The 23,757-nt window shown below is 41.2% G+C and overlaps 3 protein-coding genes across 5 annotated transcripts in view; 2 read left to right on the forward strand and 1 right to left on the reverse strand.

The window, feature by feature from the left end:
* The first annotated feature begins 8 nt into the window (after positions 1-8).
* slc24a6a (solute carrier family 24 member 6a) lies at positions 9-18,798 on the forward strand. 2 transcript variants are annotated; one of them, XM_042074162.1, is made up of 17 exons: positions 9-613; positions 2,617-2,721; positions 4,832-4,908; positions 5,259-5,333; positions 5,563-5,647; positions 5,972-6,075; positions 6,229-6,303; positions 6,392-6,417; positions 9,989-10,042; positions 10,329-10,471; positions 10,877-11,040; positions 12,350-12,620; positions 14,965-15,131; positions 15,501-15,615; positions 16,400-16,512; positions 16,667-16,732; positions 16,878-18,798. In XM_042074162.1, the coding sequence occupies exons 1-17, from the start codon at positions 505-507 to the stop codon at positions 16,986-16,988; spliced, it is 1,860 nt and encodes a 619-aa protein (XP_041930096.1). In that variant the 5' UTR covers positions 9-504; the 3' UTR covers positions 16,989-18,798. The 2 variants fall into 2 exon arrangements, with proteins under 2 accessions (XP_041930096.1, XP_041930097.1); XM_042074163.1 differs by having other exon boundaries at positions 19-613; positions 10,877-10,959.
* Positions 18,799-20,657: 1,859 nt separating this feature from the next.
* The window catches only part of urp1 (urotensin-related peptide 1), a 20,949-nt gene continuing 17,849 nt past the window's right edge, over positions 20,658-23,757 (forward strand). The window contains exons 1-5 of one of the 2 annotated variants that reach the window (XM_042074171.1): positions 20,658-21,059; positions 21,858-21,980; positions 22,070-22,110; positions 22,242-22,347; positions 22,642-22,678. In XM_042074171.1, the coding sequence (XP_041930105.1) occupies positions 20,957-21,059; positions 21,858-21,980; positions 22,070-22,110; positions 22,242-22,347; positions 22,642-22,673 (405 nt within the window). In that variant the 5' untranslated portion in view covers positions 20,658-20,956 and the 3' untranslated portion in view covers positions 22,674-22,678. Of the gene's footprint in view, positions 21,060-21,857; positions 21,981-22,069; positions 22,111-22,241; positions 22,348-22,641; positions 22,845-23,757 lie in introns of those variants that run through there. The other variant, XM_042074169.1, reaches the window with a different exon arrangement.
* Positions 23,155-23,757, reverse strand: part of clic2 (chloride intracellular channel 2) — a 4,682-nt gene continuing 4,079 nt past the window's right edge. Inside the window, exon 6 of the mRNA XM_042074168.1 lies at positions 23,155-23,757. This exon is cut by the window's right edge and continues 342 nt beyond it. The gene's annotated coding sequence lies outside the window, so the exon portion shown is untranslated.

Below are 23,757 nucleotides of genomic sequence, written 5' to 3' on the forward strand. Positions count from 1 at the left end.
CTGTGATTGCTAGCTGTGTGTAACGCACGACTTGAGCATACCGATAGCCCAGTCCCCTTTCGCACCCACGCGCTGCTGTTTAACTGAACGAGGTATCGGGAACGCACGGGAAACACCCTCTGAGGCGGAGACGTGTTGGAAGAGAAGAGGGTTATTGGGGAAAATAGTGGTCTGAGGGAGTGTGTGTGAACAGAATCGCGAAGGACTGGGAGGCGGACGGCATCTACTGTCTTTCGCGTTTCATTTTATTCCACAACACGGTTGAAGCACTTTACCCTGGTAACACGCATGAATAGGAGTAGCCTACACATCTGCAAATATGCTGCGTTGCGAATGAGATTATAGAAGCGGAGCAGATGATGCTGAGGCGACAGACGTGGTTGAAGACATAAACAAGTTGATCTACCGGAGGATCTGGAGGAAAGCTTTAGGTTGAGTAGACAAGGAAAACAAGGCAGCCGCTGAGACCGACATGTTCTGAGAAGCGTTTGCGCCGGCGGCGTGATGAAGGCAGCGTTTGGAGCCAGACGAAGGCGGCACTTAGGACGAGTCTGTGTCTGTGGGGCTGGATTGATCGCCTTCACCTGGCTTGCCCAAATACTTCAAGTAACAGGTGCGTTTTTAATTCTGGTAATGACTTCAGTTGTGCTGTTAAATTTGATCATCAATCATTTCACATCAAAACCTTTTTTCTATTAGTTTGATTAGAAATTCAGTCTATTGCACTGCGTGGTGCAAGATCCATGCGCCCACCCACACATCAATAGCAACGTCACCACTGGTGGCAGCCTGCTTTTATAACTTGACATGTTGAGAGTGACCATAAAACAATTGACAGGACCTCTGAGATGGTGCCTGCTATTGTTTTCTTGTCCTAGACAGACTGGGACTTTGGGTGCTATGTTTAAAACACCACGTTTCAGTTCAGGTTACTGTTTCTTTCTTCTCTTTCTTTTCTCTGCTCAATTAAGTAATTTCCACGGCATTACCTTATTACAAAACACAAGCTCTTTAACAGACTGACAATGCATAGGTTTTGTGAGACAAGCCTATTCTAAGAGAATCATCTGCTCTCAAATAATTCCATTCATTACCTGTCCTTGATGTGCATACAACTTTAGTCACTGCAACCACTGATAATGCAATAACACACCTTCACAGTTGAGATTACACACCTGTGACTCACCAAAACCTGAAAGTTCTCCTTTCATACAGTTCAGCAACATAACTGCCACATAGAAGGACTCACTTTAAATGAACTCGTTAATAAAGTACCAGTGACACTCTTTGGGTTGGTCTTAAAACAGAGTAGTGGCGCTGCTGAGAACAGTGATAAAGGTATTGTAACAAGAGCCCTTATCTGTAAAGAGTGTTCTGTGGACACTGGAATGTTTAAGGACCCTGTCCATGCTTGGCCTTTGTGTAGTGATGGATAAGTTGCCTAAATCTTTAGATTGGCCATTGGCTAAGATTGAAAATATTATGTGGCAGAATTAACTATAACATTTGCATAATCGTGTATATTTAGGCATTTAAATTCTCAGTAGTTCTTCTCACAACACCTGATTTTTGTGCTGTATATAAAATTATCTTATTCCATTGGAATGATGTAGGCTATTTTTTATTCATTGGATTTCCCTTGAAAACACATAAGACAAAAGATGGGATAAAAAGCTGAACATTCATTAGCAGAAATTGCTTGAAATATATATTATGCAAGCAATAAAAATAGCTGTGTGACTCCTCACTGGATGATCAATCTGACAATGATAATAAAAACAGATGTCTGCAATAAAAGTAACATTCTTCTCATCACCTTGAAGCACTTCTCCATCATTCTCACTAAATTGTTGAAGAGTACTGAAGTCCTGTGGGAGATGCAGAAATAAAGTTTAATCAAATTAATTTAGTGGAAAAAAATAGAAGGGTGTCCCTTATAATTAAACCCAAACAGTAAATGTGCCATGTTTCTGGCCTGGATACAGTATATTTGCATATTAATGGTTTTCAGCCAAGTAGTCATTATTGGGTCAGTTAATATACTGCATGCATAAATTAAGCTCTTCATGATATAATAATACATGCTTACACCCGAACTTCAAGTTACATTTCAATGCATTTCATCATGTGGTTTCCACAAGTGTTCTCTCTGTCAAGAACAGCTGATTGCCATACTCTATTCCAGCAGTTTGATTGGATGAAAAGTAAGACGTGTATCCAGACAGACATGTTAATCAGTAAGCTGTCAGCCAATTGAGGCTATTTTTGGGATGCTATTCGTTTACATATGCAAATGAGGGGCCATTTTAGCAAGTTGTTCTGGTTCCAACTTCCCTCCCTCCATTACATCAATGGATTTAGAGAGGGTTGTCATGGGAACCCAAAGCGAGAGGCTGTATAAAGATTTGAGAGGTGACACAAGTTCATGCTGTAAAGTGTGTTTAACTCCGTAAACTCCTTCACACTTGAGATTGATGTCTAACGATCACTATTTCAACGGCTATCAAATATTGTTATATGCCTATGTGTATACAGTTATCCTATTCCTATTCCATTTTAAATGTGCAGGTTTATCAGCAGTAGGTATCATAGCCGTTTCTCACCACTTTTCTTCAGAGTTCTCAGACCCCTCCACTGAGGGTGCCGACCCTGGCTGGTCTAGTAGGAGCCTTGCGGAGGAGAGCGGGGTAGAGAACCAGACCAGCGCCACACCGAGATCAGGTTTGGATTCTCTTTTCTACCCCAGTCTTCTTCTGACACAACAATTTATACGTCTCCATGTTCATTTCTCTCAATCTATCTATTTTTCCATCCCTCTTCTGTTATTTTGTAAAAGAAACCAGACAGCTGGCTTCCACACAGTCAAGCGCCTTTGAGGCCCGTGTTCCTAGGCAACAGAATGCTTAATTTCGGAACAGAGGGAAGTCTGTTTTGAGCATTCAAAGCGTTGCACTTTAGAGAAATACGTCATTCCCTCCCTTTTTACCCCTTTGCTGATCTGGCTCGTAATCAGTGCATATCTACTACTTCTCTCTCGTTCTCTCTCTCGCTCGCTTTCTCTTACCCACTCTCTCTCAGTGTTTGAAAGCCTTGATTTGGTCAGTGATGTTGGCAGAGAGATTATGGTGCTGTTGTCCTCTGATCCTCGGCTGTGATGATTGGCTAAGATGACACAATGAGTAGAAGGCAGGCTTTGCAGAACAGCCACAATCTGCACAGAGAATCAGATGTAGTCCACACTGGGTTATCCAAAGAGTGGTATAGTGAAATACCATGGGTTCCATTTGGCAATGTGCCAAAAAAAAGAGTACTTTTACATGTGTTTTTTCTCCATGAATTATTATTATATTAAAAAAATTCTTCTAGTTTTTTAGTTCTAGTTTTTTCTTTAGCTGCTGAATTTTTGAGTGGAAATACAAGGTTCCGGAATGTCTGCTGGAATGACATAAGGTTGTCACACTGGGCACCAACAGTAATACATATTTCTTTCTCTTTGTCAGTGATATGTTCTGACATTGTTCTGTGGCACGGCTGTTATTCCCCCATCTATTGAGAGGCTTTTTCTCTCAAACTAATCTGGAGGTGAAATTGGTTTTCCAGTGGGCCCTTCTGTATTGAACACCTCTTTTGGCACAGCCCCCTGCTGTAGTTTCATACTGGAGACAGTCTTGCCTGCCTCGCTGAGCTCAGAGGAGTGTTTTAAATTGGCTCGAAGACTGGCCCAAGTTAGTCGGCACCGTAGTGTCCGCACTCAACAAAAAGCCTCTATACCAAAGCAGAGCAAAGAGGACATACTGAGAGGACAAGTGCCTCTCCTCTGACTTGAGCTCCACAGCAGCACAGTGGCTGATTGTCCCCAACAAAACGAATATACGGCAAATTCTCTGCCTGTTGTGGTTTCATACAGCTCACTGCATCGCATTCTCCAGCATCTACACAAAAACATGGCGTTCTCATTTCACATGACTTGTTGTGGAGCTGTTGAAGGGGACCAAACGTACATAGTTTCAGTGTTGTCCAGTGCCTGCTCTCCTCTTGGTGCCCTCTCCACACCCCTGTGCCAACTCCTTGAAGCTGCCCAGAACCTCCTTGGCCAGACGAGGACCTGACTGGGATAAAGAGCGAGGGTCACCATGGCAACAACCACATCAGACTGACTTGTCAGAAACCCTTAGTGGAAGATCGTTAGCCTACAGTGGAATCACACTGACAGGCAGACCGGAGGTCCAGGGAAATTGGTCCATGTAGAATATGTGGGGGATGGGGTCGAGTGGTGGGGGGGTCTTGAGGGATAAAGCGCTTTTTTTCAGACATTGTGGAAAAATGCAGGCAGTTATTTAACGAGGCACAAAAGATAGTGATGATGGATGGCCTCTTAAGGTGTTCTTATTGTGAGCAAAATGTATTATGAGCCTTTATAGGTGATTGTAGATAAAGATCTGTTGACAGGAGAAGATAAAATCTTCTTTATGACTTGAGTCTGGGAGTCTGGGGTGGACGTGTGAGAGTATTTTAAGATTACTTCCCGGTCTAATTTTCTCTGACCCAGAACAGCTCTCAACGGGCGTGTAATTTTAGGAGAACTGGCTAACGTCTGTAAGAGTCCAAACTGCAGGTGCTGAAAGGCAGAATTTAGAACCTACAATCACACTCTCCCAATTTTCCTAAAGCTCTCTTGCAGCCATTCTTGTGGCCTGTGCTCTCTTACTGTGGTTGTAGCTAATGGTCTCTAATGTGGTACTCATCTTTCCTTTCTCTTCCGATTCTCACTTTCTCCTGATCTCTCTCCCTCCCCCCATCTCCTATCTCCCTCCCCCTCTCTCTCTCTCAGCCATCCATGAGTTCCCTGAGGATGTCTTCACCAAGGAGCAGAGGAGGCATGGGGCACTGCTGCTGCATGCTCTCTGTGTGAGTGGTACACAACCCAAACAATATGAATGAATTATGAACCCATTAGTGTGAACAGTCATTAGTGTGTGTGGACAGTGTCGCCAAATAAATGTACTGTGTAGTGAAATATTATAAAGCATCTTTGCACCAGCCAAACTGGTGCATGTTGAATTGTATAAAATACTTTGATGACAGGGCAAGGCCAGCATACTAATGGAATGTGGACCATATACAAATCCATAGCATTATTGGATATATGTTTACTGATAACTGGTATCACAAATGAAATGTACATACCCTGGGTGTGTATGTGTAACTGTTCACTGACTGTCATGTCTAGCTGACCATATTCCCTGTTTGTTTCACAGGTTGTCTACATGTTCTATGCCCTAGCAATCGTCTGTGATGTTTATTTTGTTCCTTCTCTGGAGAAAATCTCAGAGGTGAGATCTCAATTTCAACACCTCTACCCTTCATCCAATATTTGCAAACATATGACGTACTTATGACATATTCACTAATCTCCCTCTCCTCCCCATGGGGTGACATTCTCTCTCTCTCTCTCTCTGTCTCTCTCTCTCTCCCCACCCCTCTCTCTCATCATCCCCCTGGTCTCATGAAGTTAAATGGCTGCTGTCATGACTAACTCTCCACACCCTGTTCCTGTCTCAGAATTTGCACCTCAGTGAGGATGTGGCAGGAGCCACCTTCATGGCTGCAGGAAGCTCCGCCCCTGAGCTCTTCACATCTCTGATTGGTTGGTGCGCTAATTCCAGATTTGAGTTGATGTATTACATGTCAAAAGTCAATAAATACATTCAAATACATATATTTGATTTGTTACCATAAATAAATATAGAGTTGTAGCTAACGTGTTATTACATCTTACATAATTATGTAGCCTGCTTACCGACCAAAGTGTATCATGAAGTAAAAAGGAAGGGGTCACCTTCCTGAAGTGAACTGGCTCTGTGTAAAAGTGGACTTCTGGAATTCTATGTAAAATCTACTAGAGGAGGGAGACCCTCGGGCAGCCAGCTGGGCTGCAGTGACGCTGTGCTCTGCCCTGTCCTGTCCTTAGGTGTGTTCATCACTAAAGGGGATGTGGGGGTGAGTACCATTGTGGGCTCTGCCGTCTTCAACATCTTGGTCATCATTGGAGTATGTGGGATCTTTGCTGGACAGGTAATGAGCGTTTTCTACTTGTAGATGTTTTGAACGTGAATAACGTGAACGTTCAATACACTGCATATGTAGGCTAATATACTTTCTTTACAGCATGCCTTGACTCAATGCAAAGTGCTAGTGGTGTTACTTTCAGACTCGTTGTCCCAACAGACCATCTGTCTCACCTGGTGGCCACTCTTCCGGGATTCCATCTATTACATTTTCTCAGTGCTGGCCTTGATTCTGGTGAGACATCTTGGGATATTAAAATGTTTCTTTTTAGATTAAATATTTCCTAAATGGGTTAAGACTAATGTATAACTTCTTATTGCAGATAATATATGATGAGAAGGTAATCTGGTAAGTGTTGCCATTTTTTTATGACTGTATCTTCCAGACAATGATAATAGCTGGGCTTCCTTTCAGCCTATTTGTATATTCTACACATATTCATGAAAAGCTGGCTGAAGAAAACGTGCATATGTATATGTTTTCATCTACAGTGTTTTGCGAATTGAAAAAAGTGAATTTTCCTGATCAAGGGAAGAGTTCTGAACCAGAATCATGTAGAAATGTACCAAATGTGAATATATCAATTGTTTCCATCTACTTTAATCACCAATCACCACTTGCAAGTCAAGAGTGTGTAATGATCTATTTTCTGATGGTCTATGGTAGGTGTTGACTGATATTTTGTAGTGCAAGATGTCCTTTATTTTTCTTTTTTTTATATTAATGTTTTTGGCAGACAGCAGAACATACAGAGAATAGACATCAGGTGAAAATTACAAACATACAGTCAGTTCCCTGTCTTTTTTTTTTTGATAAAGCATAGAAACAACAACACACACACACCAAAAAAAAAGAAAAACACACAAACAAGAACAAAGTGCCTACAAACTTACATTAACATAGACCTCTGAGTATATCAAACAGTTACATCCAATATAATACCAGTATCAGTTATCTATATAAGCAGACATATCCTCTAAATAATTCAGAAAGGGGCCCCAGATCTGATTAAAGATATCTTCTCTCCCCCTGACGCTGAAAGTTACCCGCTCATATAAAGCCATTTTGGTCATTAGCTCAATCCATTCCTTAAAACTACAAAACTCAGATGACTTCCAATGCCTCAATATTATCCTACATCTTGTTATGGTTGCAAGTCGTACCCATAGCCTCTGTCTTTCAGTTAGATTAATGTTATCTGGTAACAGACCCAAGATACATAAAGCTGGAGACTTCAAGAGATTAAGTTGAAAAAGACCATTCAAGAGAGTAATAATCCCATTCCACAGGCGATCATTTTTTCCACAGTCATATAGCATATGAACTAAAGTCCCAGCTTCTTTCTGACATTTCCAACAGGTGTCCCTGTCTACTAATATCAGTTTACTAGGGGTCCAATAACTTCTGTGGAGTAATTTATATTGGATAAGCTGCGACTGTGTTTCCCGCGAACAAGTGTATCAGGAAGCAACAAGCTTCTTCCAGCCATCTTCTGGAATCTGAGTTCCCAAGTCTTCCACCCAGCATAGTCTCAACCCCTCCAAATTGGGCGATCGCACCTCTCTGATGATCTCATAAAATTTAGATGCTCTACTACTATTATTGCCAGCTATTAGGAATAGTTCCTGTATACTAGATGGAGGGTCTGGGGTAGATAGATAGATAGATAGATAGACAGATAGATACTTTATTGATCCCCAAGGGGAAATTCAGGGTAGTGTGTAACATAGCTTTGATACATTGTCTAACCTGTAAAAATTTCCAAAATTCCCTTTGATTAAGATTAAATTCCTGTCTGATTTCAATGAATGATTTCATACCATTTTGACCAAATAGATCCCCGAGCTGATTAATTCCGGAGCTGACCCACGCATCCCACATAAATGGTTTCTTACCTATTAATAGTTTTTTATTCCACCAAATGGAGGCTTTAGCGGTAAGATAAGGATTGGTATTAATGAATTGATAAGATCTCAACCAAGTCTCTTGTACAAAAGCCAAAACTGGATCTTTAAAGGGTACCGGCCTTCCTGTCTGAGTGAGAAAGGCCTCTAAAGATGTAGGAGCCACAAGCTCCTCCTCGACTTTAACCCATGACGGTCTCTGCTCAGGAGAGTTATTTATCTTATGTAACTGGGAGAGAGAAAATGCATAATGATACCAGTCCACCTTAGACCATGCTAAACCACCACTATCTTTAGCAGCATATAATTTGGACCAATTGAAAGCTGGCTTTTTGCCTGCCCACACATAACCCTCTACAACTGTATTATAAAGCTTAAACAAGTTTTGCTGAAATGTTAAAGGGTAGCATATACAAAATATACTGGATCTTGGGGGAAATAATCATTTTAAGGGCAATTCCATGGAAAATTATGTTTTTTGTAACATCCATAACGCCAATCAAATGTGATGGTATGGTATGACGTAAATGATTACATGGAATTTGAGCATTTGCTATTTTTGGCTGAAGAATGTACATGAGAAAAAATGAATTATCATTCACATCATACAAATGCCAAGGCATTTCACTAGCATTATGGATGTGACAAAAAGTCAATTTTCCGTGGAAATGCCCTTAACCAGATTAATTCTGCCCAATAAGAATAAATTCATTTTTACCCAATTTTACCCAATTACCCAAAAAAGGACGGACCAAAGCCAACCCTCTTCAATGTATAAAACAGAAAGGCGTACTCAACTTTGTCAAACGCCTTCTCCGCATCTAGGGAGAAGGCAACAACAGGATCTAAGTTATTTCTGCTCTTCCAAAAAATATGTAATATCCTGCGTAGATTGTCAGCTGAGCATCTACTTTTATCAAATCCAACCTGGTCCCTATGCACCAAACTGGGAAGCACCTTCTCAAGTCTAGCAGCAAGTATCTTAGAAATACTTTTTTCATCTACATTAATTAACGAAATTGGACGATAATTTCCACAATATTGTGGGTCTTTCCCTTTCTTATGTAGTAATGTAATCACTGCTGACCTCATACTAGGTGGCAACCTACCCTTCTGTAAGGCATCTTGATAGACTGCTAATAGTCTTGGAGCCAGATCGTCCACAAAAGACGGGTAGAAATCTGATGGAAATCCATCATTGCCAGGAGCCTTACCCAACCTAAGAGTATTAATTGCCTGCCTAACTTCCGTTAATGTGATCTCTCCCTCCAGTAAATTTCTTTGAACGTCAGTCAGACTAGGAGTTTTAATAGATGAAAAGAAATCTGACAGCCTCAGTTCCTCGACCGTCCCATTAGAGGTATATAGCTCTTCATAGAATTTAGTAAAAACATCATTAATTTCCTTTTTATTGGTGGTCAACTTATTATTATTATTATTATTATTATTATTATCAAATATAGAGGGAATTAAATTACTAGATTGTATCTGTCTAACCCTATGTGCCAACATTTTGCCTGTTCTTTCACCTTGTTCAAAATATTTCTGATTCAAGCAGAACATTGCATATTCAACTTTTTTCTGCAATAAGCTATTCAGCTCAAATTTAAGCTTAATTCATTTATTCCATATTTCCCTCTCAGGATGCTGTGTGTGTTGTCTCTCAAGTACCTTATGTCCTGTTCTAATTTCAACATTGTATCCCTCTGAGCTTTTTTGATCGAGGAGCTATACTGAATAAGACGACCCCTTACATAAGCCTTAAAAGCATCCCAGGTTATTCCAACGTCATCTGTAGAACCTTCATTGAAAACCCAAAAGTCATTCATTATTATTCTTATATATTCACAATAACCCTTGTAATAGTGAGTTGTTTAGACGCTACCTAAGTGAAGGTTTCACTCCTTCTCTGCTAGATAAGACAAACTCTATAGGGGCATGGTCAGTTACAACTATGTTACCAATGGAGGACCCAATAGTTTGACGATGTCCTTTATTTTTCAAAACTTTTGCAGGTGGGAGACTCTTCTCCTTATTTCTATGTATGGGATCTATATCCTTATTATGAAGTGAGTGAACCTTTCTATACTGCATTTGAGAACATAGTTGTTTTTCTTTTCTAACTTTATACCTGCATGACCTAATTGATCCAAAATTATATTCATATTCATTTAGATGAAAGGTATTGGTTTCATAATATGTCTTTTCCAATTTTGTAAACGTTCCTGTCTGTCTGTGATCCTGTGTGTGTGGATGTGTGGTTGTGTGTGCGTTTGTGTTTTTGTGTGTGTGTGTGTGTGTGTGTGTGTGTGTGTGTGTGTGTGTGTGTGTGTGTGATTGTGTGTGATGGTGCAGGTTTAACAGTCAGATCTGGGCCTGGGTGGAGCAGCATTGTGGGGGTCCGGGGCAGCCGTGCCTGCTCAGCAGCCTGCGCAGAGACGGAGCAGTGGGAGAGGCAGGCCCACACAGCGACACCTCCATGATTCTGCTCAAGAAAGGTCAGTCATTACCCCTCTGCTTGCTGTGTGTGGGTGTGTGGGTGTGTGTGAGAATGGCAGGCTACAAAACGAAACGAAAGAGAGAAGTACAAAAAAGTGAAGAAAGAATCAAACAGTGAGGCTTCCTGCAGGGTGTCTTCATTTCCACTGTTTTCTTGGTTTTGCAGACTGAACTATTCCTCTCTGACATGACTTGACGCTGAGTTTGGCTTGTACGTTTGTGCACTGATCTAGCAATTCACCTGCAAAAAACCTTCCAAACTTTCTACCTTCCATTTCCCCTCTTGCGAATGCCAGTTCATCTTTCTTCTTCTTGAATTTCTTCCTTGTTCATTCTCTTTACTTCCATGTCTTACTTCTCTCTCTCTCTCTCTCTCTCTCTCTCTCTCTCTCTCTCTCTCTCAGGCCAGAGCCCAGTGAAGGAGTCTCCGGTGGTGATGGTGGACGAGATGCTGAGCCAACACCCGCACACCTTCTCCTTTTCTGAGGCAAGCCTCCGTATCATGATCACGCCACACTTCTCCCCCCGCACGCGCCTCAGCATGGCCGGACGCATGCTCATCACCGAGGTAACGGCTAGCGGCTCGCGCTCGCTATTCCATTGCAAAACCCCACCGCCCCTGTCCGAGCGTTCTCAGCTTTACCTGGTCCAGCCGCGTTTGAAGAGTTCTCTCCTGTCTAATGATGCCTCGGAGGTGTAGTCTGTTTTGAGGATCAAAGACAGGGAGAAGGTGGTGTTCGAGTGTCTGGGATGGTGAAAGGGAGGAGAGCCGTGGACTCCTGCTGTCTGGGTCTGGCTGTCTGTCTCCTGCAGATCAAAAGCCACATATAGCCATATGGAGAGAAACAGGCCATTGAAAGATCACCTCTCCTCATGCCATCCTGAATGCAGAATGAAAATAATGAACGAATGAATGCATGGATAGATAGATGAATGAATGAAAATTATGAATTGATGGAGGGAGGGGGATGAATGGTGAATGAAAATGGTGCTTGGTTGGAGGTATGAATGAATGAAAATGATGGATGAGTGAGTGAATGAATAAATGCTGCTTGACTGTAGTTGGTACCCGTCACCCCAGCCCTCCTCTGCGTACTGCTGTCATGGAAACTAGTGGGAACAGAGGGACGTGCTGGTCCTCCCTTGCCTGTGCTCAGGGGGGCTATTTCTCGTGCTGGTCCTCCCTTGCCTGTGTTCAGGGGGGCATGTTCTCGTGCTGGTCCTCCCTTGCCTGTGTTCAGGGGGGCATGTTCTCGTGTCGTGTTCACTGTATTGCGCTGTTTGCTGTGCGGTTTCATGTCCCATGAGCTCCATGCCGCTGCTGTCTGAGCTGCTCTGTCATGCTTTACTGCATGCAAGTTCCCAGCGCTTGCTCCGCACGGGGGTTTGGTGCCCAGAGAAGTAGGCCATTTTTGTTTCCTCTGTGCTTCCTCCCATGTTTTTGTTTACTCCCTCTTCATCCTGACTGTTTGCAGATGCGGTCCTTTCTCACTTGACCACCTCTTGTTACTCTCTATGCACACGACCCTCTTCTCTTTACTCCTTGATCTCTGCCTCTGTCTGTCTCCTACTCCTACTCTCTCTCTCTCTTTTTTCTCCACCCTTTGCTATCTTCTCTCTTCTCCCTGTGTCTATCTCTCTCTCTCTCTCTCTCTCTCTTTCTTTTTTCTCCACCCTTTGCTATCTTCTCTCTTCTCCCTGTGTCTGTCTGTCTCTCTCTCTCTCTCTCTCTCTCTCTCTCTCTCTTTCTTTTTTCTCCACCCTTTGCTATCTTCTCTCTTCTCCCTGTGTCTGTCTGTCTGTCTCTCTCTCTCTCTCTCTCTCTCTCTTTCTCTCTCTTCCTCGTTGTCTGATGTCTGTCCATGCTGGTCTGACAGAGGCAGAGGTTGATCAGGAACAGCAGTGGTGGAGTCGGGGACACTCCGGGCTGCGATGGCCCCGGGGCGGAGGGGGTTCCCTGGGCAGTGGAGAACGGGACCACCCTGGAGAGCGAGCGGACGCCCCTGGAGGACCCCCGAGAGAAGGGAGAAGACGGTGGGGGGCCAGAGGGGGCCCTGAATGTGGTCGACGCGCAGCCCAAAGATGATGAGGAGGAGGAGGAGGAGGAAGAGGAGAAAGCACAGCCGTTCCGGCCCTTGACCCTGCCAGGTGGGGCTAATAGCTTAAACATGGGGCTTTTTATATGTTAACTTATTCGTAAATGAGTGCTCTTGTCCTTTTTAACCTTGCTGATAAATATTAATAGCTGGCCCTTTCAGGAAATTATTCAGGCACTGGATTTTTTAAAGACTGATCATCCAATGATTGTCTGCATTTCAGACGAACTGGAACTTTTAAAAAGTCAGAATTCGAGTATTGTTTTGCTGTTGGGTCCTAGGCCACGTTGACCTTTCTGGTAATGAGCAAGCAGACATTGCTGCCAAGAGAGCCCTCAATGAAGAAATCCCTGAATGTCAAATCCCTACCTCAGACATCAGACCTGTATCGACCTCCTATATCTCTAATAAGTGGCAAACGGAATGGGATGAATGTTCTAACAACAACATATGTGAAATTAACCCTACTGTCAATAACAGACTATTATTTTCTTTTCAAACAAGACATGTTTAAAGGTGCTGTATGGACATTTAAGGCTTACCCTTCATTTTATATTAAATGGTCAAGTACTCCCATCATGTCAATATTGTAGTATGCCCTTGTCAGTGAAGCGTTCTCCAGTGAAGCTATGGGGTACACAAACCAGAGGATTGTTGTGTTATGCATTCGTGTGGTGGTGAGAACGCGTTTGATATAGTCAGTGTACCCCATAGCTTTGTTTTGGTTTACAATTGCTGCCGTGAATAATAAGGCAAATTTATTTATTTTACCTTATTAAGATCTGAGTACCACAAGACAGTGATTTTAATGTCAAAGTACTTGACACTATGACATTTTATTTGTTTGTGTTAATCACTTATATTGTTTTATTATACCTTTTTGCCATGATAGACATAGATGCTGATATGGCATTGAACTAAAATGACTTAAAATTACTACTAGTACTAGGCCTACTACTACTACTACTCAGGAAATTAGATAATGATTGATTCCAGAGTCCACTTCTTGTCCCATCAGAAGAGCTCTCAAGTCTCAAGTAGAGGACTAGCAGACAAGGAGCTTTAATGATTGAAAGAATGTTGAATGGAGATAGTTCAATGATGGAGCTTTTTTACTGGCCACAAAATACATGTAATCAGTGAAAGATGTTATTTATAAGGACAATATCTGACTAGCTTTACTGATAGATGGGTAAATCCATTCTCTTAATTTCAAGGAACTGCACCAACAGCAAGCTTTATGTAGATATTTGGCTGTGGTTCAGTAACTATGATTTGCCTTTTCAATCCTTTCCCCTCTCAATCTACTGATGGCTGTGCCTGTGGTGGCAGAGAGCCACAATAGTAATTCTTGTTTTTTTAAAGCACTTCTGAAAAAATGGAGGCAAGCAAATCAGCTTAATTCCTTTTCCTTAAGAGTTTGCTTTCTTATGTGCCTGTATGCCATTACAACAGCTTCTGAATAGAAATGGATTTAAGGGACCACAAATGAATGTGGTGACCATCTTGACAAGGGGATTGAGGGGGGTTCAGTATGCCAGGCGTGGACTGACCACGAGGCCTTCTTCACATATCATTTCCAGAGCAAATGTAATTTTCAATGAAAACAGACATTTCAGGATTAGGTATGGCAGGGTTATAGTTGTTCAAAGTTTAGGTCAATAGCACATTTAGTTAGAATCACATCACAATAGCACATTTGGTTAGAAAGTATTAAACAATGTAATATCTACCAGCACTGTCTATAAATATCGTCGTAACAGGGGACGCATCTTATGAGAAAGATCTAATTGAGCCTAAATTGACCTATTCAGCTTTAATGGAAGTTAGGTCTAAGGAACTATTAGATTTGAAAAAGTAATTCTCTATTTGAGTCTCGTAATGAATAATGTCATATGGCAGCTGATAGTATACAGCATGTTAAAGGGTAACTTGGCAACTATTTCAACGTAATAAACCTGTTTAGAAATCATTTGGATGGTTAAATGACCTGTTCCGGTGAAAATGGTGACTTTCCCCACTGTGCCTAGCGTCCCCAGGCGGAAAACCAACCTTGCAACATTGAGACTACCGTCCCGGAAAGAGAAGTGAGAAACAATAAACTCGTTTTAAATCGTGTTTCTTACCTTGAAACATCCACATAGTTCTGCCAAACTTATGCTAACCGTTCGCTAGCTTGTAAACAAATCCAGGTGCTTTATCGTTACCTTTTCCCACAGTTTGAAATAGCATAATGCACAATTTCTCCAGCAGAGGGGGAAATCCTGCCAAGTTTCCCTTTAATACAGCGTGTTGATATCAAAGGCATCTTTGACACAATTGACACAGTGCTCTTCAACAAGTACTGTCTTTGAGTATCGACTCCAGACTGATGTGATTACCGTTTCTGTCCACAGAGGGGCGCTGCGAGCGGGTGAAGTGGCTCCTCTCCTGGCCCCTGAGCTTCCTGCTCTACTGCACTGTGCCTAACTGTGTGCTCCCGCGCTGGGAGCGCTGGTTCATGGTCACCTTTGTGGCCTCCACCCTCTGGATAGCCATTTTCTCCTACCTCATGGTCTGGATGGTGAGGCCCCGACATTCATATGGACATTCGTACATTACAAGGTCACTGCATTTTCCATTAGACTGGACAGGCTAGTGCAGCCCCCTAAAAAAACATCTATATTACGCCGAGGGGCTCATGCATATTTTAAAATGCTAACATTTTTAAACATCTGCACAGTAACCACATGTGTGGAGAAGAGACCTACAGTATTTGGCTCATCTCAAAATACATGCTTGGCAAATGTCTGCAATGATAGAAGCAGTGTGTAAGTCAGACTTATTGTGTATTGGGGAGGAAAAGAAACACATGCGGTGTTGTTTGGGAGTGATGGTGACTCGCGTTGTGTTGCGCTCTGAGTGACCTGCTCTCGTCTGTGTGTGTCCTCAGGTCACCATTATCAGCTTCACGCTGAATATTCCTGTGGTTGTCATGGGAATCTCGTTCTTGGCGGCAGGCACAAGCGTTCCTGACTGCATCGCCAGTCTCATAGTTGCCCGACAAGGTGTTGTAACTTTCATCATGCACACACACACACACACACACACACACACACACACACACAAACAATCCTTTTCCAGTTTCTTCCCGCCTCAGCATTGGTATGGGCTGTGTCATATTGTGATCCCTTTTCAATTTCTTGTTCATTAGTAATAGATTTTCCATCCAATTTAGCACTTGAGGGCATAGCATTAGACTTAATTAATCAGGACAACATTTAATGATGTACTCTTACCATCAAACACCAAAAGATTAAATCAGCACAGCAGCTCTACTTATCCGTCTGAGACATTTATAGAAAGGCAGCACAGTACTTGGATAGCTCACTGTAGACACTCTGTTAAAGATACAGTAGGCTGTCTGTCTAATGAACTGCAAAATGCCTGTTACATATCTCTGTGAGTTCATTGGAATCATGCCACCTTAATTTGTTAACTCTGATTCACCAACAGATTTGAGGACAAAAGTATGCATCGACTAGTTAAAAAGGGCTATCCATAGTAATAGATAGATAGATACTTTATTGATCCCTAGGGGAAATTCAAGGTCACAGTAGCATACAGACAACATACACACGCACATTCACTAACAGCAGAAAAAGTATTTAAAAGTATATAATATAAAAAAACACAACTAAGCAATAAGGACAGTAGAAGATAAAGAATATACTAAATATACTAAAATACAAATTATTGAGGATGAGGATTAATTGGGATGCCAGAGCAGTATTTGCCTATTGCAGCCAAGCTGTAGCTGCACAATGAGTCCTGAATGTGTCCTGTACTCAGGTATGGGGGACATGGCCGTATCCAACTCCATTGGCAGTAACATTTTTGACATCCTTCTGGGACTCGGTTTCCCATGGTTCCTGCGCACTCTGGTGGTGAACTATGGCTCTGTTGTAAGTGGAGTTCCTTCTTTTCCCTTCTCTCCCCCTCTCACCTCTCCTCTCCTAACCTTACAACCCATGAGAGCATCCCTGTGTGTCTTGTTATATTTACCTCCACCTAAAGATTCAGGCCTTTGATTGAGTTGCTTTTTCATGTTTCCACCAGGTGTATATTAACAGTAAGGGGCTGGTGTACTCTGTCATTTTACTCCTGGCTTCTGTGTTTCTCACTGTAAGTATGAGCTTCCTTGTTACCGTAGTCAGTGCATTAACATCTCTGTCGGCTCCATTGTTACTGGTTTAACTCTGAATGAAGAGGCGGGTTTAGCCGTTCCTTGTCCTTGTTCCTTTACCCTGTTGTCTTTCTCTGGCTGCAGGTTCTCTGTGTGCATCTGAACCACTGGAAACTGGACCGACGCCTGGGCCTGGGCCTGATGTTCCTCTACGCTATCTTCCTCCTCTGCTCCATCTGCTTTGAGAAGATTTAGCCATCACACTTTCGGTTCCCAAAATCCGATTCCTCACTTGCACACTTCCTCTCTCTTTGGTCTATAGTCTTTCAAATATCCTGATGTATGTGAGAAACATGCTACTCCAGCATGACCTCAGATGTGAGTGGAATTAAGAATAGATTATTCAGATTTAGTCTGAATTCCTCATTTATTTGATTTACACCAAACTTCTTATGCGGGATCACTTGCAGCTTCTCTCTTAAACAAAACTATTCTGTTGATTTTTCCATGTAAAGAAATGACACTACTTCAGCCATTTATGGCAGACATTTGTTTCATTTGTATTTTTATTGATCTGGAACATTAGAAATTGAAATGATATTAATGGACGAAACGACATTACTGAATCATGACACTGATGAAAACACTAAACAGGTTATTTATTTGTTACTCATTTTGGATAAACAGGAAATCATCCAAAGCATAGGTGGCCTACTTCTGTGATATGGACTGGTGACTTGAAGGACTGCGTCTTTATGAAAGTGTAAAGACTTAATCGGAATAGACCATTTTTGTTTATATTAGTGTTTTTATTTACTGTGGTAGCTTAATGGTGTTGTACAGAGCAAAACATAACTGCCCAATACATATAATTATATTTTAGATAAATATAAATGCAATTGTTTGAGGTTGCGTTTCTTTGAAGTTTATCCTGTGTGGCAGGTTTAATTAAATTACTGTGCACAGGACGCACTGTGTGTTTACAAAAATCAAAGCACAGTATGCCTGTATATTTTATTATTATCTGACATATTGCTTACCCTGACCTTAACGTAACCAACACAACCCCTCTGCGTAGCTTTTCTTAAACTGAAGCGAGACAGTATTTAGTTGTAGATGTGGTGAATCTGAACACTAAGTGATGCCAGTTTTCCAGTGTGCTGTCTGAATGGGGTTTTCTGATTTTATGGCGATACATGTTTATTTATTTGAGTTTATGTTTAGTCAAGGGGGGCAAAAAGGATAGAAAATGGTTCTCTATTAGCTGAGAGTGTATAGGCCCAGTACCTGTCCTTAGTGAATTATTATCACAAATATTTGGATTATTGCCTATACCATTTGTAATTTTAGTATGAATTCATGTTTGTATACATTTCCATTGTCTTTAGACATTGACATTTCTTGGGCACTTTAGACACATCAGTATGTATTGCCAGTATTGTGACAATAGATTCATCTAATTATTAAGTATTTGATAGGAATACCAAAAACATTCAGTGTTCTGTTTGTTTTTTGATGTTATTTCTACATTGCTTTGGTGGAAATTGGATAGGGAAAAGAAAATTAATCCTTGTTGTTTCTTAATCACCCTGTTGTTTACAGACAAACAGTATTATGTTGAAACAGGGTCAGAACTGTGCTGTGAAATTGCCTTCTTACCTTAGTTGAATCACCAGTCTAATGGTTTATTCCCTGCACTGATATGAGTTAGTCATGAGTTAAATTAAATCACAATTTATGAGTGGACATTGTGAACCCTGTAGCTCAGTTGTAAAAATATCCATTTATTTGTAAAGTACATATTCACCATTTCATGGTGGAGAGTCCCGAGACAGGGGTTTGATTAGCTGCTTCTTGTGAATTTGAGAGAGAATTAAGGGTTTCACAAGAGATCATGACTTATGGGGCCATAAAATTGTGTTATATTTTAGTTAATGTGTTGAGTTTTTTTTTTTTTCTTTACTTGGTGATCCAGAGGCATGGCACCCTTACTACAAGGACATCCTAATGCTTCGAAATCAACAAAAAAAAATTGTTTGTATGTTGAGTGCAATAAACCTTGTCTGTGCAATAAATGTCTGATTGTCTTCATGGGCTTTGAATGTTAGGAGATTTTATGTTAAGATAAATGAAATTGAAATCAAAAGGGAAAATATTGTTTGAAATGTCAAAAAATGCTGCTGAGAGTTTCACATTTTCAGCTCTGTTGATGGTTTGCGACAAAAGACTGGCGTACCCCTGACAACTGTTGATTACTTTTAGTTTGGATTACAGTCCGGTACCAAAGAGGCTGAAAGGGGGCTTGTCAGCTTCTTTTTACCATAGTACCAAATAAGTGAGTAGGTTATGTGATGACACACTTTTATCTAAACGTGGTTTGCAACATCAATGTCTAATGGTAATTGTAGAGAAAAGATGTGAAGAAGGCTAGCCTATAGAACTATTAGATGTAAGTTATATCCTAAGTAATGAGGAGAACATTATGAAAAGCATAACATGAAGTCTTGTAGTCCTATGTTGCCATGGAGTTAAGTAAAGCCATGCTGGCACTGAACAGAACCGCAGACACAACATCATACATACTGAACAGACACAGACAGATAGTGAAATAAATCACACCATTAATTAAAAAGGCTGTATCGAAAAATAACCAATACAATAAGAGAATTAGAACCAACACATTCCCTCTGCATAGTTTTTCTTAAACTAAAGCAGGACAGCATCTAGTTGTGGATGTGGTGAATCTGGACACTAATTGATTAATTGTTTTCTGGTGTGCTGTCTGAATGGGGTAATTGATTTTAAGGTGATTGATTTTTATCAGACGGTGTAAACACATTATCAGACAGATAGGCCGACTGAACTGAATCACATCAGCAATTAAAAATTGGCCGTATCAAAAAATAACCACCTTCACTTAAAATCTAGCTTTGGTGAGAATTAGATTTGGAAAGGTACCTTAACATGTGGGGTTGAGGATCAAAGGGATCAAAAAACATAATTTTGGGTGTCTGACTATCTCACCAATAGATTCAGACAGACAGTTACTTTGAAAAAGTATGGCCTCAGATCTGGCATAACCAGACATGCATTATTGCTCATATTACATAGCATTGCAACACATAGTTTTCTAACCATTCATATGCATTGAGTATATTCTGTAAGAAGAAAACCACTGAAGTAGAGAATATTCTTTCAGATTTGGAGGAGATATTCCCTCTATGTTCCCCCTGTGTGCGTCATCCTCTGCAGATTCTCTCCGTGCTCCATCACAGCCTGCACAGATGAGAAACTGCAGAGTGATGCGCCCTTTTCAGCTGCAGTCTCAGACGCCCACAGACAGCCTGATCCATCACGGCACGACACTCTGGAGTTTGGTGAAGCACCCTCTCCTTCTTATTAAGCATCCTTCACCTTTGATGAACAGTTGACAACATTCCCCACCAGTCTAAAAAACCCTTATAAACAGGGTCATGGGTGTTTACCACAAGTTCTTGGTGTATTTTGTGCTATTTGAGCAATTTGTTTTTTAAATGTCATCACTTATCTATTAGATAGTCAAATTCCGGAGTCAAATTCCTTGTTTGTTTATGCAAACCTGCAATAAAGCTGATTCTGATTCTGATAGTGATCTCTGCGTTCAGTAACCACAAATAATACTATGATTTTGTTTTGTTTGCTGATCTGTTGGCTGATTTGTGTGGTGTTAGTCTGCTCTAGTAGGCCTGGTGTAATGTACAGAAAAATCACCACACAAACCAAGGGGACATCAAACGAATCATGCATGAGATAACAGGCAAAGACAAAAGGCTTTGGTTTTAGGGCCTGGTCCCCCAAACCTCAATTAGCCCTGTGCTGCCCAGGAGACGGTTCCTTTTCGACACAGCCACGAGTCTTTATGTGTGACGGCAGACCCAAAGTCAATGGATGGGGGAAAAAATGGTGTCAGACATGAAAAATTTAGCTGACCAGCCACTGACTGGCTTTGAAGAGTAAACATTTGTTAGGTGTCTCTCTGTGCAAGCAGAGATAGGGAGCCCATGAATTGGCAGTGCAACCTGAATTGCGTCCATGACGGGGGACTCATCGTGTCAAAACCATTAATGCCGGGATGGGGTGACATGAAATGTATTGATCGCATTGGGACAGATGGCCTCGGCAGATATAAAAGTCAAGTCCTGTTTCGGACGGAAAGGTAGTTTGGAACCTGAGGTGCTCTCATCATGATCTCTGTCGCGGTGTTGTCCTTCCTGGCTGTGATGTGCTCCACATGGAGTAGTAACGCCTTTCCACTTTACTCAGATACACCACTGGAAGCTCAAGAGGGTAAGCTGTTACTGATTCTTTCATACTCGTTTACCTTGATAATTCTGTATTTTTGTGTGTATAGGTATTAAGAGATATATATTTCATGATTTATGAAATTTAAAACATTCTACAGACAGTGCTAAAATATTGACATGATTAGGATTTCAATCATTTCTGTAGTTATGTGGTTTCTGTAGTGGTGTAGCTGAAAAAGTTGGATCAGAAGTCTCCTGCTCCTTTAAATTGTCTAAACTGTAAGACTGTGAGTCTCATACTTGAAGGGGTGATAACATTAATGCCGGATAATGAAAGGAATGTCTTGAATGTATGTGGGGAGGATAGCCAGCTGCCTAACACCTCTGTATATATAGCTCATGGAGAGAAATCATTCAACAGAGATCAGGGTACAATGTGAGGCTTTGATAACTTAGAAAATTCCCACACCCACAACTCAATTAGCATTAAGATAAAATTGTGCAGAACAAATACCTGGACTGTCAGGCAGTGTTTTAGGTCTCGCAGCTAGATTTCTTGGCTTATGTTGAGCCTCTTTGGCAGCTTGTAGCTTTTAACTGTTAAATCTTAATCAATGTTCACTTGTACGTGTTATGTCTTAGCCCACTCCCACGACAGCCTGCTGCGAGTTCAGTCTATTTAGGAGACTGCTACTCTGCCATTTAGCGCTTTTAATGGCTTCAGTGTTATCCTGCATGCAGATTGTTTGCTCATTGTTTATCACGGGTGGTGCAGCCAGTGAGCTCTAAAGAAAGCAGAGGTGGGTGGCTTTACTGATGCCATTGTGTCCCGTCCTCACAGACCTGCTGGGGAAACTGGTGGAGGAGGTGGAGGAGAGCCAGAGCAGAGATGCAGGCGAGTCGAGAGGAGTCAAAAGCATCTACCCCCTACTTCTGGACCAGGGCAGAGAGAGTCTGGGGAAAGGTGAGCGTGTGGTTTAGAGAGGTGTAAGAGGCCATTCCAATGTCATGATCAACATTTTTCATTGTCACTATTTTGTCCTCATTTTGCAGGTGAGAAACAATCTTTGGAACAAGAGAAAATCAGCAACATGGTAAGATCCTCTTTCGTAAAGTTCTATCATGACCAGCTTCATAATCGGTCTTTACGCACAACAATGAACTGTTGAAGTGGTGCCACAGTGATACGATTTCAAAGTTAGGAACTGTCTTGTTGTAACTTCAGGTGGATGGCCTAAAGGAAGTGGTGATGAAGCTTGCGGCAGCAAACAAACTTCGCTCCCAGGGATTCACACGGTCTGACCAGAGCTTGCCAAAAAATAATAAAAGAGGTGAGTCAGATCCTGCACAAATCCTCTTAAATGTCTTTTGATATAAAATGTATTGCAAATACAACTCTCACTAGTTACCACTTACAATAAGCATAGTCCTTTCACATTTTTGACCATGGTATTTTTTATGTATTGCACAATTGAAGTACTGTGTCTTGGTGCTAGGAGACATGAGAATAAACAGTGTGAGGTCTCAACCTTCAGATACTGTGTTGAGTATTTTGTAACACAATTTCATATATTTCCCTTTCTTCTACTGCCCCCCCCTTCCCTCTCCTCCTGTCTCACATGCAGCTTGTTTCTGGAAGTACTGCGTCACAAACTGATGGGAGTTCAGTGGAGAGGGAAACCTCTGAGCTCGTCTGTATAAAATCATCCATCATATGCTCATCACTTGCCGTAGCCATCAAATAACTATCAGACGTCCTTAACACAATGACTGTTTTATAGTGTTCAAAAGCTGTCATAAATAAAGGATATATTTTTAATGAACTTGAGAGCAATCTAGCATCGGTGCAATAAAAAAGGAATCCTCTTGTTATATGGGTGAAAAGATGTGCTGTGTGTGTGAGAAGAGCCCTGTGTTGAACAAAACGGCCATGTCATCATGATGAGTGTCCTTATTTTTCACTGTAGGTGAATGACGTTTGATATAGCATTTAGATATCATACAGATAACAACTCTTTAACAGACGTATAATTACAGTTTATGAGGTAGCTAACAGTTTGAGCATGTCTCATAAAAGTGTTTTAAGTATCCGCAGTAGGGCGTTTTCTGTGTTTCTGTCACTCCCACAGACACAAAGATCATATCTTTAGAATCTTTTATTTTTTTTTACATTTAAAGCTGAAATATTTCAATCTAGGTCATACTATATCAGATGATTTCAACAGTATAACAGTACAACCATTTATGTGCAAACCCTGTTATTTTTGGTACTTAACATTCCGTCCTAAGTATGGTTTGAACGCTTGTCTTATTCGTTGAATAAAACACTGTGAACTGTGTTGATGTGGAAATAATGTACTGCTATACCTATCACAACCTTGTAATTCTAAAAGTCATTCCATTCAATGCATTTCAATCACACAGTTGACAAGATTAAATAAAATAAACATGCAAGCACATTTAGTCTCATACAAAAGTATTAACACTTATTTACAATATTAACAAAATTCTAAAGTGGATATACAGTCAATTGCACACTTGGCCTTTCTTTGGGGTTTGCAGTATTGAGTATCACTTGCATTTGTCTATATTCTTTGCTGATATATACTACACATGAACAGTCAGTTGCAGCCATTCCACATTTGCTGAAATACCTGCGGATTATTATTTTTTCCTTAATGCAGTGCATAAAACATTCTATTGAAAGCTGAAGGTTCTGAAATTTTGTCTAGGAATATTTT

Source organism: Alosa sapidissima, chromosome 20, assembly GCF_018492685.1.
Source record: "Alosa sapidissima isolate fAloSap1 chromosome 20, fAloSap1.pri, whole genome shotgun sequence".
NCBI classification, from domain to species: Eukaryota; Metazoa; Chordata; class Actinopteri; order Clupeiformes; family Clupeidae; genus Alosa; species Alosa sapidissima.